Consider the following 16,817-nt stretch of genomic DNA (forward strand, 5'->3'; position numbering starts at 1 on the left):
TGCCTGACGTGGTCCTTGAGGGTTGCGATATGGTTGGTACGGAGGCTGCTGACTCTGCGCGCGAGTTGGTCCTTGAGGGACACGGTACGGCTGGTACGGCGGCTGTCCCTGCGCCCGAGGGGTAGGCGCCGGTCTTCCTCCGTACGGCAGCGTTGTTTGTCGCATAGAAGGGTGTCTCCACCGGACGTCTTTTCCATTTGCCCTCTGCATCGTTTCTCAACGTTCAGTTGCGAAATATAAACGAAAATGGAGCAGCTGAGTAACACTTGCCGCGCTTACGAGCTGTTGGGAACTGCTTGCTGCAAAACCTGTCGTCTGCTCCAGCCAAGTGCGCAGTTCTGGCAGTTCCAGGCTTCATAATCTGTCATTTTAAACAAAAAATAGCATAAATTAAGTTTTTTTATACTGAGTTGTTTATTTTTTACACGAATACATAATATTGAATTTAAAAACATAAATAACAAAAACTTACTTTCGCACAAAAGAGTGTGGTGCCGCGAGGAGGCGCAGTGGTCGCTCGTTGAGCGCAGTCGGTCGTCTGTTTACTGTTATTTTCCGCTGCCAGAATATGCGCCAGGCAATACGTTTGCTGTGGTTCAAACAGTGATCGACAACGCAGAGCGATGTGGTCCACGGTTCCGCCGACACCAGCCCCGGCGAACCGACACAAAAGGCGTCACGCGGTCTGGGCTATTCTATGAGTGACAAACAAAGGCGACCCAAGGGCTTCGGAGGAGCAAGAGTGTGAGCGTCGAAACAAAATCAGCGCCCTGGCAGCGCGAAGCTACTAGCGAGGCAAACGCCGTCAAAATTCGTCTCCCGCATCTTGCGATGCATCTGCGGATCGTTTCCAAGCAGAAGGGAGTGCCAAATTAGCCAAAAGTGCCCGTTTCCTGCCACTCCGACGAACAGTACCTCGGGCATGTCACGTCTCGACGTTAAGCCTACTGCCACCAGACGTGCTGACGACTTCGGCGGCCGCGGTGCGTTTATTCCCGGATTATCATGGTTTTTCCGAGAGCCGTCGCTCGTCGCCGACTTGTGATCTTCTGAGGCGCCGTGCCCCGAACGCCAATCCGCCATGGGAAATTGTCTCAAGTCGATGTCGTCCGATGACATCTCCCTCCTGAGGGATAATCAAGGCACAAGAGACTCATCAGCTGATCAGCTTGGACCCCCGCCGCCGTACCAGGTGGGCGCTCTCTCGCCGCCCGCATTTTTTCTCTTTGTATTAGTTGCTCTCAGCAACCGCGTTGAGCGTACTCCTCGTTTTTGGCAGCACTTTTTTCGCTGCCTCTGTCTAATTTAATTTGACCCTACGGGTAACGTGTCCAGTGCCCGGACGGGCCCCGTCTCGGTTGAAACTGGTTGTCGAGTCATCCGCCGTCACGGGCGCCTGATTGCTTTGTTCGTCGGGCGCTTTTTGTCGCTGCGACAGCTGCTTGGTGCCCTGATATATTTTGCAGGTCACAGTCCCACCACGGACCTCGCATAGTGAATTTGCGCCGAGGCCGAGTACACGGCGTTATCTCGTGATTTTTGCCGAGTCGCGTCTGCTGATACGCAGAAGGATAAACGCGACCGTTTGAATCGCAAAGCAAGCGCTATTTGTGGTTGACCCAGAATCGTAGAAACACCACCAAAAGCGGCCGGAGGTCCAAGTGCAATCCTAAAGTCGGGTGGATAAAGGCTCGCGTCTTTATCGCCGAGCGCTTTCTTGTTTCGGCTGGTTGCCTGCCCCAGGGGGCTTTGTCTCGAGCGTTTGACGTCACGCTACGCCGTTTGATATGAGACGCGGATTTTTACGCAACCGTGTTGCCATGCGGTTTCGCTTCCGCGCAGCACGGATTCTAGTGTTTCCTTGCGCGTTTTTTTCCTCTTTTCTTTCGCCAGAAGCGAGTTAGTTTAGCTTGAGGTGAAGTGAGTGGTTCATTGCTGCCTTTTGGATTGCCGCGATCGCTGGTTTGTATCGCTTGTGTGCGTCGTTGTCCGAGAAAAGCGAGCGTGTAGCCGATGCACGTTGTACAGCCGATGCACGTTGTACAGCCGTACACAAATAAGCGGTGAGTCATAAACTTGCGTGCAGCTGTTGAAGGTGAAATACACCAGAGCCGACGGCTGCTTGCCCCCCCCCCCCCCCCGCCTTTGCTGCGTCGTTCATGTAGGGGGCACCGGAAAGGAACCCGGAAACGACGCGGAAAAAGTGAATGACGCCAGACCCCATGCAACTGCCTACCGACGTCAACGTACTGGCTTTAAAAAGAAATGCCAAGGACAGACGATTTCCTGAAGCTTAAAGAGAACGCAAAGCCAGCAGCGGGACGTACAGGAGCTTAGTATAGAGAATTCTCGCCCGCGCAAGAAGAATCATTGTGTATTTGTTCATTTTTTTTAGGCTGTGGATATTGTGCCGGCGGACGACATTTTACCTTTCCCTGATATTGTGCCCGCAGCTGGCAATTTATCTGTCCCAGGTATTGTGCTGGCTGTATTGCATTTAGTGATTAATGTGCTCAAAAAACAACGGACACAACATTTTACGCCGTCATTGGCTGGTCATGAGTTTATGTTAAAATGTCGGCATTTTACTGTCTCCCCCGCAGATGCATTTGCTCTTATGCGCGTTTATTGATGTATGTATTTTAAGTAATATCTAATTCAACCAATCTTACCTTACCAAACCTGTAAAGGCAGGTCCTACCCCAACCTAACCTATAGCCCAACCCAACACATAATAAAAACATAATTCCGCAAGAAAAAAAACGAGTTTTTGAACAGTGATTAATGCGAAAAAATCTAAAGGAACAAAAAAACAATATGGAAGAATGCGGGTTCGAACGTGCAACTCCGCAATCAGAAACCTAAGGTGCGACCACTGCACTAAGCCAACCAGTGGCGCCTCTACGGTAGCCTAGCAGACGCAGACATACCAGTCACAATGAAGTAAGCCTGAAACAGCCAATCAGAAGACAGTGCGGGCAAAATATCCCTACCGGATAAAGTGCCTGCTTCCGGCTATATATCCACTTCCTTTTTTTTTATCCTCTGTTTAACTGCCCAGTGAGTTGGGTTTTGCAACATCGACGTTGCGTCGTATGCAGTAATTTCAGACCGTGCTGAAATTTGAAAACCCACGAAATTTGCCCGTACTTTGAGCAGTAAAAACAAGAATATAAACGTGCGAGAAACAGGTCATTTCATTGCAACTAAAGATGTCTTCCTCCCTCTCGACCTTTGCCGCTAGCATCTGTTAGCCGTGCTTACCCGACATAGGCTACAGTTGGTCTTGCACCAGCAAACCCAACCGATCACCATCAGGCGTTATCTGCATGGGCAATGTAGCTCATTGCTCTGAGAATGTCATTTGTGGGCACCGAATTGATTTAATATAGATTACATGGCCGCGCCTCTAGAACTATTTACAACTGTGTTACTTTTTTTTTTTTTTTTTACTGTGCTTCAGCTAGCTTGGATTCTCCTTTTTTTGTAATGGTAATTGCTGCCATTTTTCTTATTTTTCTTTTTTATTGTCTACTACCCCTAAAGGTATTGACAAATACAAAAAAAAAAGGGCTGAGGAAGGCTTTGCCAAGTTTATGTGTGGGCATAAACACTCATGTTCACTGACGTTGGCTATCAGTGGTGTAGCCAGAAATATTTTTTTGGGACATAGTATACGCTGCCGGCAAGAAAAGCCTAGAAGGAAAGATAGCCTGTATACGCTGCCAGCGAGAAAAGCCGAAACATCATTTTATTCCCATTTTTTAAATCTAATTTTTAAATCTTTATTATTATGCTTAAGCATGCGAGAAGTTTTTTGTGATCTAAAAGAACTTCTGACATCATAAATATGAAGTGAGAAAAAAAATTTGGTTCATTAACATGGGCACTGGCTGAACATATATCGCTTGAACAAGAGAGCTACCTTGATAAACATGATTTATGGTTCAAGTGAAGACGATAACGTGAAGTTTTTATTGCTATCATTTGTAATAATAAGGGAATTGCACAGTTTCGGCTACCTGTCACTCCCTTTGAGGCACCCGGGCTCGATGCGAGTTGACACGCGTAAACAGTATTTTTTTTTTTTTCTGCACACGGAAGTACTTGTTACCCTTTCTTTAAACTTTTGAAGGTCCGGGATCCTTTGTCTGTCGATAGGTGGTGTTAAATGTAAAAAAAAAAAAAAAACGCCAAGTGCGAGAGAAAAATACATTGCTTGAGTTGTTGCTCCTGAGCACCACTGGGCATGAAAGCATTAACCGCATGACAAAAGAAATGAGGAGGGGTCAGAAAAACTTGGAGCGGGGGAGGGGCATTGTTTTGGCACCAAAAAAATCTTAATTTTGAAAACAAAGGAAGGAACAGGCACATGTGAGCACCCTCTAGCAACCATATTTATTGCCCATTATAATAAAGCTGCACCAGTCATTCATAAGCACAATTGTGTGTGTGCACCATTTTCACCTTGGGAACAAGCGGAAATAAAAAAAAGGTGGAAGCACGAGTGAAGGGATGTATATCAGTACAAGCTACGCACTGTGTGCCTTGTAAAACTATCTTAAGGAAAAGTTTCGTCTTCAAGAAAGGGCTTTACAAAGGGAAATAATTTTGCATTGACATACAGTTCACAAAAATTTTGTATGCACAGTGGGGTTACAGCAGGGAGTCTTTTAATCCAGGCAAGACAAATGACAACTGTAAATATCATTTCAGTCAGATGAACTTCCTTTGAGGTCTGAATGCTGGTACACTTTAACCGAGACATTTCTACGCCAGCTGTCCTAGAATGGCTTTGGGACCTCAACTCTTACAAGCCGGTCATTATGCGTGTTGCTTTTTATCAGCTAGGTCAGTTGACTGCGATGGCGTTTGACTGTGCTCCTTGACACTGGAAGTTTGGGATAGGTGGCAATTGTAAGGATAGTTGCTTGAGTGAATTGGTATGACGTGATCCTACTTGGAAAGTGCAAACTTAAATGGAGAAGGGCAAAAGGGCAATGACACAAAGGGCTCTGTGTCGTCGTCGTCTTGCTGTTGTCTGCAGCGTAAGTTCGCGCTTTCAAGGAGAATCGTGGCAGTTTTCTAAGGCGTCTGAAAAAAAAAAAAAGAATGCAAAGGAAGCCTACACTTTTGTGTTGTGTATACAATGCGTTGTGTGTCGTTGAGTGTGGGTACTTGCACAAAGCAAGGAAAAGGCACTTTCGGGAACTCTACACCCACATGATTCCACTTCATCCCTCGATGTTTTTAGCTGATCAACATTTAATTCTAAGTAAACGCCTTTTCGCTTACGAGGGAGACATTTGCTTTTTAAACCGCATATCGTACCACGTGTAACCTCAGGACCCCTCAGTGTGTGGGGAAGCTATGAGTGTCCATTCATTCTTTGCATTCTTGCCCTGCCATCCCCATTTCCCCAATTTTAATGTTGTTTTAAATGAGGGGCTACTAACCACTTTTAATCTCGTCACATTTACAGCACCATTTTACGAAAACATCATTCAAAATTATCAACCATTGTATTGGCGCTCTTTGGCCATCGTTGCCCTTGCACCATAAAACAAACAGATACTACTACAATGTGTCGTGTATCTAATAGTAAATTACTACTTACTACAATGCGTCGTGTGTCTAATAGTTAATTTCTACTTAACTGTGTACTTACAGAATAACCGAGAACTCATGGAAAGCTGAATTTATGCTTAATCACTACACTTGAATATTGCAAATTGGTCTTTACCACCCAATTAAACGAAGTAAACGTGCACCCGCCATGATGGCTTAGTGGCTGTGACGTTGTGCTGCTGATCCCAAGGACGCGGGTTAGATTCCTGGCCGCAACGGCCACTTCTCTGATGGAGGTGAGAAACGAAAACGCCCATGTGTTCGAGATTTCGGCGCATGTTAAAGATCCCCAGGTGGTCGAAATTAATCTGAAGCCCTCCACTACGGTGCTCCTCATCGCCTGTGAAGTGTCGGCACAATAAACATCAATCAATCGCTATCAATGAAAAAATGTGCAGGTTGCGAAAATAACATGTGGCGTCTGCTGTTTTTCCTCCCTTGGTTGCGACATTTTTGGGGGTATTGCGATGCTCAATGCTTGGCTCTTGTTTCACAGAATTCAGGGAAGGTGCGACCTGGGATAAAATAAAGTTATTATCATGAGCCACTTGGCAAGGCTTTTTATTTAATTTTATTTGTATGTATATTTTTGTGCATTTCTGTAAAGCTGTACCACATAATAAAAGGGCTCTGGAGTAGAGATGTACCAACACATGAGGGGACAGTAGCCAGACCAATTTGCTGCGGGTAAAATTGTGGATTCCTCTCGGCGGCTGAAAGGTTTGGTAGTTGAGGTTGGTCGAGGTTGCCGTAGCTGTAACGCTTCGAAATATTGTTCCCTTGACAACCAGAGTAGGTGTTTTCAACTGTATTTCTTGATGGCTGTATTGCTGTTGCTAAACTCAGACTGGCCTAGCATGCCACACTTATCGAGATGAAGGTTGAAGGACCACGGAGATGAAATGCGAGTTTAGTTCATCTGAAAGGTCGCCACGTCAAAATAACAGTTGTGCCAATTTTACCCAAACTTCAAGAGGCTAAGCTAGGCAAAGAAATTACATGAATGAGCGGAGATTGCCTAGTCAACCACGTTCTCACGCTGCCCTTGTAATGTCAACACGGATGCTGCTGTTAGCATCTTCTGCAAATTGTGTATTGTAGAGGTACGACTGGTTCTGTTTGGTAGCACCACCTAAATTCTGGCATGCAGTTAATGCTCTCACTACTGGGTGGGTTTTTTTTTTTTTTTTTTTTTTGTCACTACTGGAACTTCACAGTGGGGAAATATGAAAGTTTTCCGGTATTGTAGATCTTTTTCTGGCGAAAACCATGTCCTTCAGAGGATGGGACGGAGTGGAGCGAGTTATTGAAGGGCAGCTTTTCTAAGCAAAACAGCTTTGTGTTCATGGTCGCTTTAAGATGAGCCGAGCAGGTCATTCATTGATGGCCTCCTCTCCAACCCCCAACCCCAGGAGACGGTGTCCATGCCGGTGTACTACCCGTCGCCGAACGTGAGCCGTCCAGCATGCCAGCTGACCGAGGAAGAGCAGGTGGTGATTGCGCAGCGGATGGGGCTCATCCAGCACCTGCCCACGGGCCTCTACGATGGCAGCAAGAAGAACCGAGAGTGAGTGTGAAAGCCCTGCTGCGCTGTATCTCTCAAGGTCATTCATCTTGTCGGTTTTCCTGCTTAGATCTTTGCCGCTGCAGTACCACGCAACTAGACGAGGGTGAAACGGCTGCTTTGCCCGTGCCTTATCCCCAAGCAGCAGCGCAAGAGAACCACGTGATGAGGGAAGCGTTTAAAGGGGCCCTGCAGCACTTACCATCGATTACTTGGAATGCATTTTGGGTTAAAGTCTATTGTCCCAGCAATCTTCTCCCGCAAGCGCGATGAGAAATAGCACATAATTGTTTCCTCTCAACTTGACCGCGGACAACGCAATGAAAGCTGCGCGCGCTCTCCCCACAAAAATGCAGGCATGGCTGCTTGCTCGCAAGCACACGCGCGGGCTGGTAGGGCATTTTTGAAGCAGTAAACGTTTGTTGTCGAGTGGTCTTGTTAAAAGGGGAGTATTGAGCTCATCGCTCAAACTCTGCGCGCACTCAAAACACAAAAGAAACGCCAAAACGGTGCGTACAGGTTCAGGCATCGAAGGGGTTGGTACACTGTGGTGATGACAGTGGATCGTCACAGGAAATGCGAGAAATAAGCCGCGAAGTTGACCAGCAACAGCCAATAAGACAGCCATGGCTGCAATGACATCGTGGTAGCATTTCGGCTGGCAAACCCGCAAATTTTCCCGCCATTTTATTGCGGGGCTACCATGGTTGTCAGACCAGGAATGCCTCCCCGCTAAAAGCGGCGGCAGGTGGGCGCCAGTTTATGTGACACCTTTGCCTAATGTACACCAGCTTTTTTTTTTTCTTTTTTTCTCCTCTTCGTTCGCTTTCTCGTCCCCCCCGCCGTCCCTCCCTCTCCATTTCTTTCTGTCGTCCCGTCGCTGCTGATTCCTCTCCGCCCGACTCGCCGCGCGGAATACACGGGCGTTTGAAGCCTGCCTGAGCACGCCATTCACTAAGCCCTCCCCGCTTTTAGCGGGGAGGGCTTTCCTGGTCTGGCAACCATGGTAGGCACGCGAAAAAATGGCGTGAAAATTTGTGGGTACGCCAGCCGAAATGCTACGAACATTGTTTAGGCCATGCCAGGGGGTGCATAATGCAGAAAATTGAAGAGAGCGCGGTTGGTTTTACCGCATCTTTCACAGCGGTTTGCGCACTCACTGCTTTACGTGCACGTGTAATATTTGGCTCAGGTATTCCTGGCAGTGTAATCTAAATGTCGCATAGGCTTACTTGCACTGCTCAAAGAGTTGCAGGGTCCCTTTAACAACAGAAAAATGAAAACTCTGCGCTGACGGAGTTGACTAGAGAAACACGTGATGCACACACACGAAAGGGCTTTTTTCTGGTGCCTAGTTCCTCAATCTCACCATCAGTGGTGCTCCGGCTGGGCTGTCTGTGTGCACCGTTCAGTGCAAAGGAAAGACCAAATCCAATCATCCAGTAGGTTTGGCTAGACAGCAGGTTACGAAATCTCAAACGAAGGCAAACTTTCACGAAACGCTGTGTGCATCGACTTTGATTTTGCTTGCGATAAGTAGGTTTTGTAGTGTTAAACGCCATTTTTTCCCCTCTATTGTGTTTTGTTTTACCGACCTGTCGCAGCAAAATGATAGCACACAAAAGAAACATATATGACTTCAGACCTAATGTTTACGGTAAGAAGCTTGAGTGTGGGCTTGAGTTTATCGTTTTGTGTGGACTCGCCGGCTACTGCTTTGGGTCGCTCTAAAATATTCATTTCCAAGTTTGGGCTATGAAAAGAGCCCTCACAAAATGAAGCATGCGGATTTGTTATTTGTACTGTGCAAATGCACCTTGTTGCGGTGATGTGCTAAGGAAAAAGCCAATAACGCATGTCGCTGAGCTGTTTTATTTATTTATTTATTTTTTCACTGAAAGCCTGGCTTTGTGCACTATCCTGAGGTCCCTGTTTACAGCCAGAGCTTGACTCAGGCGACAGCACCACTGTTGCGTAGCGGCCCGGTGAAGGCCTTGCTAGCTTCATGTGCAGCCATCTCGTCGCCATACAGAAAGGCACTCATACGCGACAGCTCCAGCTGTGTTTTATCTGGCGGGAATTTTACGCTCCACGTGGCAGAGGTTGTGAAGTCCTGGGACGAGGTTTTTTAGCGAGGACTTCATCATCGAAAGCAGCGGCACAAACAATGCCATGTTTACACAGAGTGTGTCCTTGCCATGGACACACTTTGTAATCAACAAGTTTGTAAGGTTATTAGTGGGCGAAATTTTTGTGTACAACTACAGTCAGACGTATCCATTTTATTGCCTCTGTCTGAGTAATTGAAATTGTCCTTATCATCCCCATTTAGCTGATACCCCTCAAGAACTCTAGAAAGCTAACACCTTGCCCAAGAGGCAAAAAAGGAATGAAAATATCAAGTGGAGCACGTGGAAACACCGCCACAATAGGCTCAAGAAGCACTGCTTACGGCGCAGCTATTTTGTGCCTTTTAGCTTTTCCAGGAAGTTCAAGCCACATACCGTATTTTCGCAATTATAAGCACACCCCCCCCCCCCCCTACTTTCAGGGAAAAAAAAATCGGAAAAAAGTTTGCATGCGAACCTAGCACCCCCTTTTCTGCAAAATAGCGTGCCTTGCCCAGGCTATAGAGTTTCTACGGCCCAGGCCACCAACCGTGCTTTCTTGCTCTGTTCTTGAGCCTTTCACTGCACTTGAGCCATTTCAAAGAAATGTTTGATGAAACAAAAGAGAACCTGTTGCGAGATACTCAGAGCAGCGGCTCAAGCGGTGCTACACACTCGAGTAGTAGTGAGAGTGAGTGAGTATCAGACCTAAGTAGTGAGTTCGCTGTCTGTGTCTACTTTTTTTAAATATTTGCCGTATAAAACAATATTCCTTTTATCTTGCTACTGCTGGAAAACGTGTGTGCTTGTGTGGTGGGAGGTCATTTCAGATGTTTCAAATCTAAGCACTCCCCTGCACTTTGGGCATTGTGATCACGACAAAAAGGGGGTGCTTAAACCGAGCCAATACGGTATTTAAGCTTCAAACTCGAGCCTAAAAGCATACGCTGGTGGACTTCCACTCCATCCCACATGCCAGGCAGTACTATTTGCAAAACATAGACACCTCAACGGTGTAAAAGCAGCTGCTGGAAAGAAAGTTAAGGGAGCTCTGCATCCCTGGAGCTCCACCATGCTCTGGGTGCACTTCAGCCTCCATCCACCAGCATGGTTTGGTGAATATAATTCTCACTTTGCGAGGATCAGTAAGAAGGTGCGGAATCGCCCTCTCCCGTTGATTGCAGGTGCGTGATCTGCATGGGGGAGTTTGCGATGGGCGACGCGGTGCGGTTCCTGCCCTGCATGCACATCTACCACACGGACTGCATCGACGACTGGCTCATGCGCTCCTTCACCTGCCCCTCGTGCATGGAGCCCGTGGACGCCGCCCTGTTGACCACCTACCAGACCAACTGAGGGGCGGCTCACCGCGGGGGCCACGGCACGGCCCCTCCTTTGCGGACGCCTCCCCTTCTCCCTGGTGAGCATGCGTTCACAAACATGCCGGTTTAGTCATAGGAGGTTGGGGAGAGCTGTGTTTGCGTGGGTGCACCCAAGTTTTCACAGACTTAGTGCAAGTGAGGCAACACGAATGCGGGCTCCTGTCCCATCTTGGATTATGTTGTTCGTAGGAGGAGGACAGCTTTTCGTGCCAGTTTCCTGTGTGTGGCTAATTTTGGAATGTGTGCGGATTGGTTTTAAAGCAAAGCTTCAGTGTTCTCACTGACAGGGTGCATAACGCGAATACGCCCTGCAGGAAAGCCAACTTTCTCTGGCGATGATTATGATTGTGGGTGAAGTGTAGCAAAATTAAAAACGCTTCCCTCCGAAGCTTGGTGACAGCTCCGTTATGCCCCCTCCGCTAAACCTTGATGGGCAGCAGAGGGAGGAGGTGAGGTAGGTGTACGACAGCGCGAAATGCATAGGCCTATTGTTGTGTGAGGTGAACATCGACAGCCATTACCCACAGATTGACGTAAGATGAGGATGGCGTTGCTCTGCCTGTCTGTTATCCACAAGACGTCAGGCCTAACTTCCCATATTGAGGTATAGAACATTAGGCCTAACGTCACGTCTTGTTGCTTAACACCTCAATCTGGCACCCACTCAGACACGGGTACCTGTTCACGCCATAAACCCTAAACCGAAACGGTAGGCCTACGGAGTGCACACCTGGGAGTTGCTGTGGGTATTCCAGAAAAGTGGGGCGTACCTCCAGAGTAGCATATACTCGCAGTGTGGTATTAGCCAACCAAAGGATTCATCATGAGGAAGCTTCGCGTTCAACCATTGTTGTCGTTAGACAGAGGGGTGTATGATTTATCAATAGATAATCCAGTCATTTAACATTTAGGCCTTTCTTTCCCTCTATTTACAATCTGTTCATTGCACTTGTTACCATGGTAGTCCAACAATCGACAATGTCCGACGAATAGGGACAGTGACTGAGTGTTGCCTTTTTCTTCTTCCCTGCTCAGGTCTGCGTTGATGTGGAAAACACCGGGCGGTTGGCCAGCTCGTCTAAACTGTGTCCCCGTGTGTGTGTGTGAAGGAACAAATTTCTGCTTCAGCACAGAGGAAAAATTTGTCGTCCCTGGCCTGGCGGAGGCCAAAGTGAAATTCCCCGCGTCGGGGCCGTCAACATTTTCCAGTCCCCGGCCGTGGTAACTCGCCGTCGAGCGGAACAAAAGAAAGTAAGGAGTAAGCGCACACAATACTACGACATGTCGAGTGTGATGTCTGTAACAGTATCCGGCCAAGACGTGCGCCGAAACAAGCTTTGGCTTGGGGACTGCTGGCGCTGGCTTCGGCTTTCTTGAGCCTGTGTGGATATGTAAATAGAGGGTGTTTTAGCCGTAGAGCACTGACGCTTGATTATAATGAAAGGCTCTCCGTATTCTCTTGGTGCCTCTGTGTACCGTTGGGGCGTGGCATTTCCGTAGCGGGTCTAGCACTGGTATGACTTTGCATTGGAACGGCAAATTTCAGCCTTTTTTTGGTATATTGGGCAGTTTTTAGCGGTTTGGCTGTTTCTGCACCCTTGCTAACTGCATCACTTTTCTCTGCCCTGTAGAGAATAGCAAGCTATGATGTGGGAGGTGTTGAGGTGTTGCCAAGTTTGCTGGCAGGGAGTTGTTTTTGTGCCCTTGCCGTGTCCTTGATTGAATCGGTACCATTCATGCTAGAAGTGAAGATTTCCCTGCTTTCCAAGACGAAGTAATGCCGGTGCGGTGCCTGATGCGCATCTGCCTCTTGATCAACATTGCGAGAAAGAGCAAATGGTACGAACAATGTTCCGTAAAGTTGGAGCTGGGAGGGAGTGGGAGGTGAAGTGAACGAAGTGGCGGCGATGATAGCATCGAGCCTGGAGCTGTAGTATTGACTGTTCTTGCGGGTTGCGAGGGTAATGCTGGCTGTGATGCATTCGAATGTTATGCCTAAATTTGGGTCTAGTTTTGAGCTGTTAGGAAAATAATTACGTAACCGTTATGGTACTCTTTTGGATGTGGCAAAATTGATTTAGGTGCATCCAGCAACCCCCTGTGGGGGCAGTTGGCTTGCTTGATTCAGTGTGTAGGAGGTGATTAGGGGTACCTGTCTTACGGCCTGTCGGACCGAGTCTTATCAGGTCAGTGTGCAAGTACCACTAAGCTTAACTTGTTGCATAAAGCAGGTGCGGTATTGTACTCACGGCAGCGCGCACAGCGTTCTCAAACCCCGGTTAGCGACGCAGTGAAAGTTAAATGTTATGAGGATGTGAATGCTACAATAGATGCAGGCAGGTAGGCTTTATCTGCGACCAGGCAAATTCATGCCTCAAATTAGGCTTCTGGCTAGATAGAAATGAAACACAGGGATATGGCTGGGTTCCGTTTTTGAGCCTGATTCCTAGCTGTGCTAGAGACAAACTGCTTTCCACAAGCGGAGTGTTTACTGCTTAACAGGAGTAATGGCTCGCTTGTAGCAGCTTCGATAGGCCCAAAAGTTTCTGGGTTGTATGGTCACAGCGACTTGATTTTAATGAACTGTCTCGTGGAGCCGGTGCAGTGAGACGGGCAGCTAGCACATCTATAAAAACCTGTCTCGTGTTAGCGCTACTCCGTACATTTTACGGCTGTCGAGGTTTTTTTGTTGTAGGCATTGCAAGTGAGGAAGCGCTGCTGTACGCGTTTGGTACCGGCTGAAAAACGCTCCCCTCCTCCACATTCGTGGCTGTCATGTAACCTCGTTCGATCACTGCGCAAAGCACGCGGGCACCGCCTTTCATATAATAAACGCACACTTTATTTTTAGCTCGGGACGTAGTGGTGTCGGAACGTCACATCTGTACTTACTGTTGTTGAATTCATACACTCCCCCCCCCCCCCCCTTTTTTTTTTGTCACCCACCAGCCAGTCTGCTGTTTGCGTTTGTCATTTCGCGAAAGAAATTTCCGTGCACCAGTCGGCGTAGTCACTCGTATTCATTTGTACCCAAACTCTCATGCGATGGTTGATAACCAGCCCAGGATAAAGACGGGCGTTCGGTAGGAACTGGTAGGACAAAAAATGTGAGCCCGGTGATAGCAGCTGCATGAGTGAGGGATCACTCGAGAGTGCAAACTTGTGCGTGTGTTCTCACGAGTACTCGTACTTGTTGGTATGCACTGAATGAGCGCGAGTTCATGCTCACGAATATGAGTACGTACACATGGTCATCGACGCATACTCATTAGTATAAATATTCTTGCGTATGAGTATGCGGAATGCTGACAAGTTTGAATGTGCGCTCGAGAGTATTGAGCTCAGATGAGTAGGAGTGAGTATGCCGATCTGTGTTGTCTGGAAGCTGTGTTTTGCCGTGGTTGGTTTCGTGCTGAACAAAAAAGCTGCAGCATTTGGGACTGTGAGCGTGATTTCAAAAATGTTTCCTTGTGCGCCGGTTTAGTATGTGGGGAAGATTGCCCACTTTTTAGAACGCACAATCCTTGTTTGAGCTCTGGAAGCTTTGGTAAGCTTTACGGAGAGCGTTGAGTTTTTTAAGCTTAGACAAAACAGCAGAGAGCCTTTCATTGTGCAGAGTAATACCTTGGCCTAGTCATTAGCAGTGATGGAACGTTTGGTGCGATCTTCATTTCCTCTCTCAGATGTGTAAATAATAAATATATGCTTGACAAAATGTTGTCCTGCTGTTCGTTGACTAAGGCGTCCTATTTTGCTTGCATGTTCTTTGTGTTTTTTGCTTCTGCCGCACTTCAGTCCTTTTTGTTTAAGAAGACATGGTGGTCTATAACCATGATTATGGCTTACCCTGGCCCAAATACATGCAAGTATCAATCATGTGTTGTCTGTTTATAGTTGTACTGTGTGTAAATTTTGGTAATAGTAGTTTGAATGGGCATTTCAAAAACATTGCGCTGGTGGTATAGCTTTTTTGCTATACCACCAGTATATCGTAATATGAACAATGATTATGGGGTCTTTTATAAATTTTGCTGTTACTTCGGGGAGCATTCATTGGAAGAAAATTGCAGTAGGTGACAGTGTCACAGACATAGAATTTGAACGATCAGAACAACTCTTGTTGAACAAAACCAGCAAAAATCACTGACTTCTACTCTGCGTATTTATCTGTAAACATAAAAATGCCTTTTTTTAAAAATGCCAATTAAAAGAAGTGCTAATGGCTGTTGACAGTATTGTGAGATGCAGAAAGCACTAGTTTTCTGAGAAGCCCGCATTGCGTGATGAAAATGCAGTGAGCATGATGAGGTTGGAGCATGGCAAAAATATATGGCACGAAGCGTGGCGTGACTGTTTTCTTTTTTTTAACCTCATGGAGGCATGTGTGTGCTGGAAATAATTTTACAATAGAAAAAACAATGTCGCCTTGCCACCTGGTCTTTGAATTGGGTGAACAAGTGTTAGGTTCCACAAAGTGTCGCACTTTGCACGCAAGATGGGGCTACTGAAAAACACCAGACGAAGCAGCAACTACTGCATGTGCACAAAAATGTGCTGGTGATGGAGATAAATAATCACCCACGTCAAGTCCCCCTGTGCTTGAAGGCAAATCGTACACAAGTTGATCACGATGTACTGAAATGTCTGCCTTTCCAGTATTTGCATCACTTGAGTGTCTAAGCTCGTTTGTGATCCCCAAAAAGCTGATTCATTTCACTTAAGGCAGCATGGCCTCCACCTCCCTCTGCGTGCGCATTGACAAGTTCCGGCTTGGGTGCAAAGAAGTCCCAGTTCTTAATTCAATCTTGCTTCAAAAAAAAAAGTTGGCTCTTGCATCATTAGGACATTGCCCCTCCAGGTACAGGACGGGTGCAATGCAGTATAAAGATTCCTGTAACAATACAGTATAACCCTGCTGTGAGGTCCCACAGGCTGCATCTGTGCATTAAGATTTTGGTAGGTGAAGTTACAGCTGTGAGCGAAAACGAGACAAAATAAATTAAAGGCTAGGATTAAGTTTCGCGGTGTATTGATCGCTACCTGTTATCCTGTTGATGATTTTTAAGGCTCTGACATCAGTTCTTCTGCCGCTGCGGTATTTGCTCTGCCTTTCTGAGCTTCATTCAAAAGACTATAAAATCGTTTACTCTCACAACTTAAAAAATTTCTGATCATTTTTCCGATTCCAAACTTTTTTCCTCTCCAATCTGACTTCTAAATTCTTCCAGCCGCTTCTTGTGATCGTCAGAAGCACCCTGTAGTTTTAGGCTTTTCCCTAACCATTAATGATTTGGCAATGCCCTGAATGGATATGTGCCTATCTGAAGAACATCATCATCTAGACAGCGGACTTATGAATTCCGCATCCTCACATAACATTAAATGATAAGACGAGCTTTTTAGCAAGGCTACGAGCTGAAGCCGCATAAAAAAATAAACCATCAGACTGATGGGAACAGCTGTAACAGAGCCTATCACTCTTATTCGTATCTTCTGGATACCCTTGAAAACTGCTGTGGTGCCCGCTGCTTTATCTTTCCATTGCAATACCACGAGTTGCTTTCAGTGACTCCTGGTGATTTCCCGCGCTAAGCGGCAAAAAGGTGTTGGAGCGGGGGAGCAGTTGCTGGCATACCATGCAAGGCTAGGTCCATTCAATTTCAACATCATTACCACTACCACCACCACCACTACCAAGTGTCCTGTCTGGAATTCTTCTGGAGACTGTTTTTGTGTTGCCCTGCAGATTCGGTTGCCATGAAATTGTCTCCACAACGGGCAGCACAAAAACGTAAAAGATTATGTGGTGGCTTAGGGCTATGTGGTCCGGAACTATGGTCTGACAGTACGATGAAAGATGTGTGTCAAAATCCCAAATAAATTATGCAACATCCAATAAACGCAAAATTAATGTACGTGCCGGGAACAGGCGTATATGTTCTTGGCATTTAAGAAACGCATGGGAACGTTCGAAGAGCGAGAAAAAATTCGGCCACCTTTGCAGTAGAGATCTGAAAATTGGGGTAACAGCAGAGCTGGTGGTTTTCACTAGCTTTCATTTGGCTTTTTCTGTAGCTTTAAGTTGGCATCACTATAGGCGCAGCCTATCCCCGACGCGCGCCTCCCCACCCGAGC

General features: G+C 46.8%; 1 protein-coding gene across 1 annotated transcript; it reads left to right on the forward strand.

Moving 5' to 3' along the window:
- The first annotated feature begins 542 nt into the window (after positions 1-542).
- LOC144163286 (RING finger protein 11-like) lies at positions 543-14,397 on the forward strand. Its single transcript, XM_077694192.1, has 4 exons — positions 543-1,192; positions 7,041-7,195; positions 10,485-10,720; positions 11,718-14,397. Exons 1-3 carry the CDS (start codon positions 1,082-1,084, stop codon positions 10,654-10,656), a joined length of 438 nt encoding a protein of 145 aa, XP_077550318.1. The 5' UTR covers positions 543-1,081; the 3' UTR covers positions 10,657-10,720; positions 11,718-14,397.
- Positions 14,398-16,817: the final 2,420 nt, after the last annotated feature.

The sequence above is a fragment of the Haemaphysalis longicornis genome, unplaced genomic scaffold, assembly GCF_048455015.1.
Source record: "Haemaphysalis longicornis isolate Haplotype H1 unplaced genomic scaffold, Haemaphysalis longicornis Haplotype H1 scaffold_12, whole genome shotgun sequence".
Classification (NCBI taxonomy): domain Eukaryota; kingdom Metazoa; phylum Arthropoda; class Arachnida; order Ixodida; family Ixodidae; genus Haemaphysalis; species Haemaphysalis longicornis.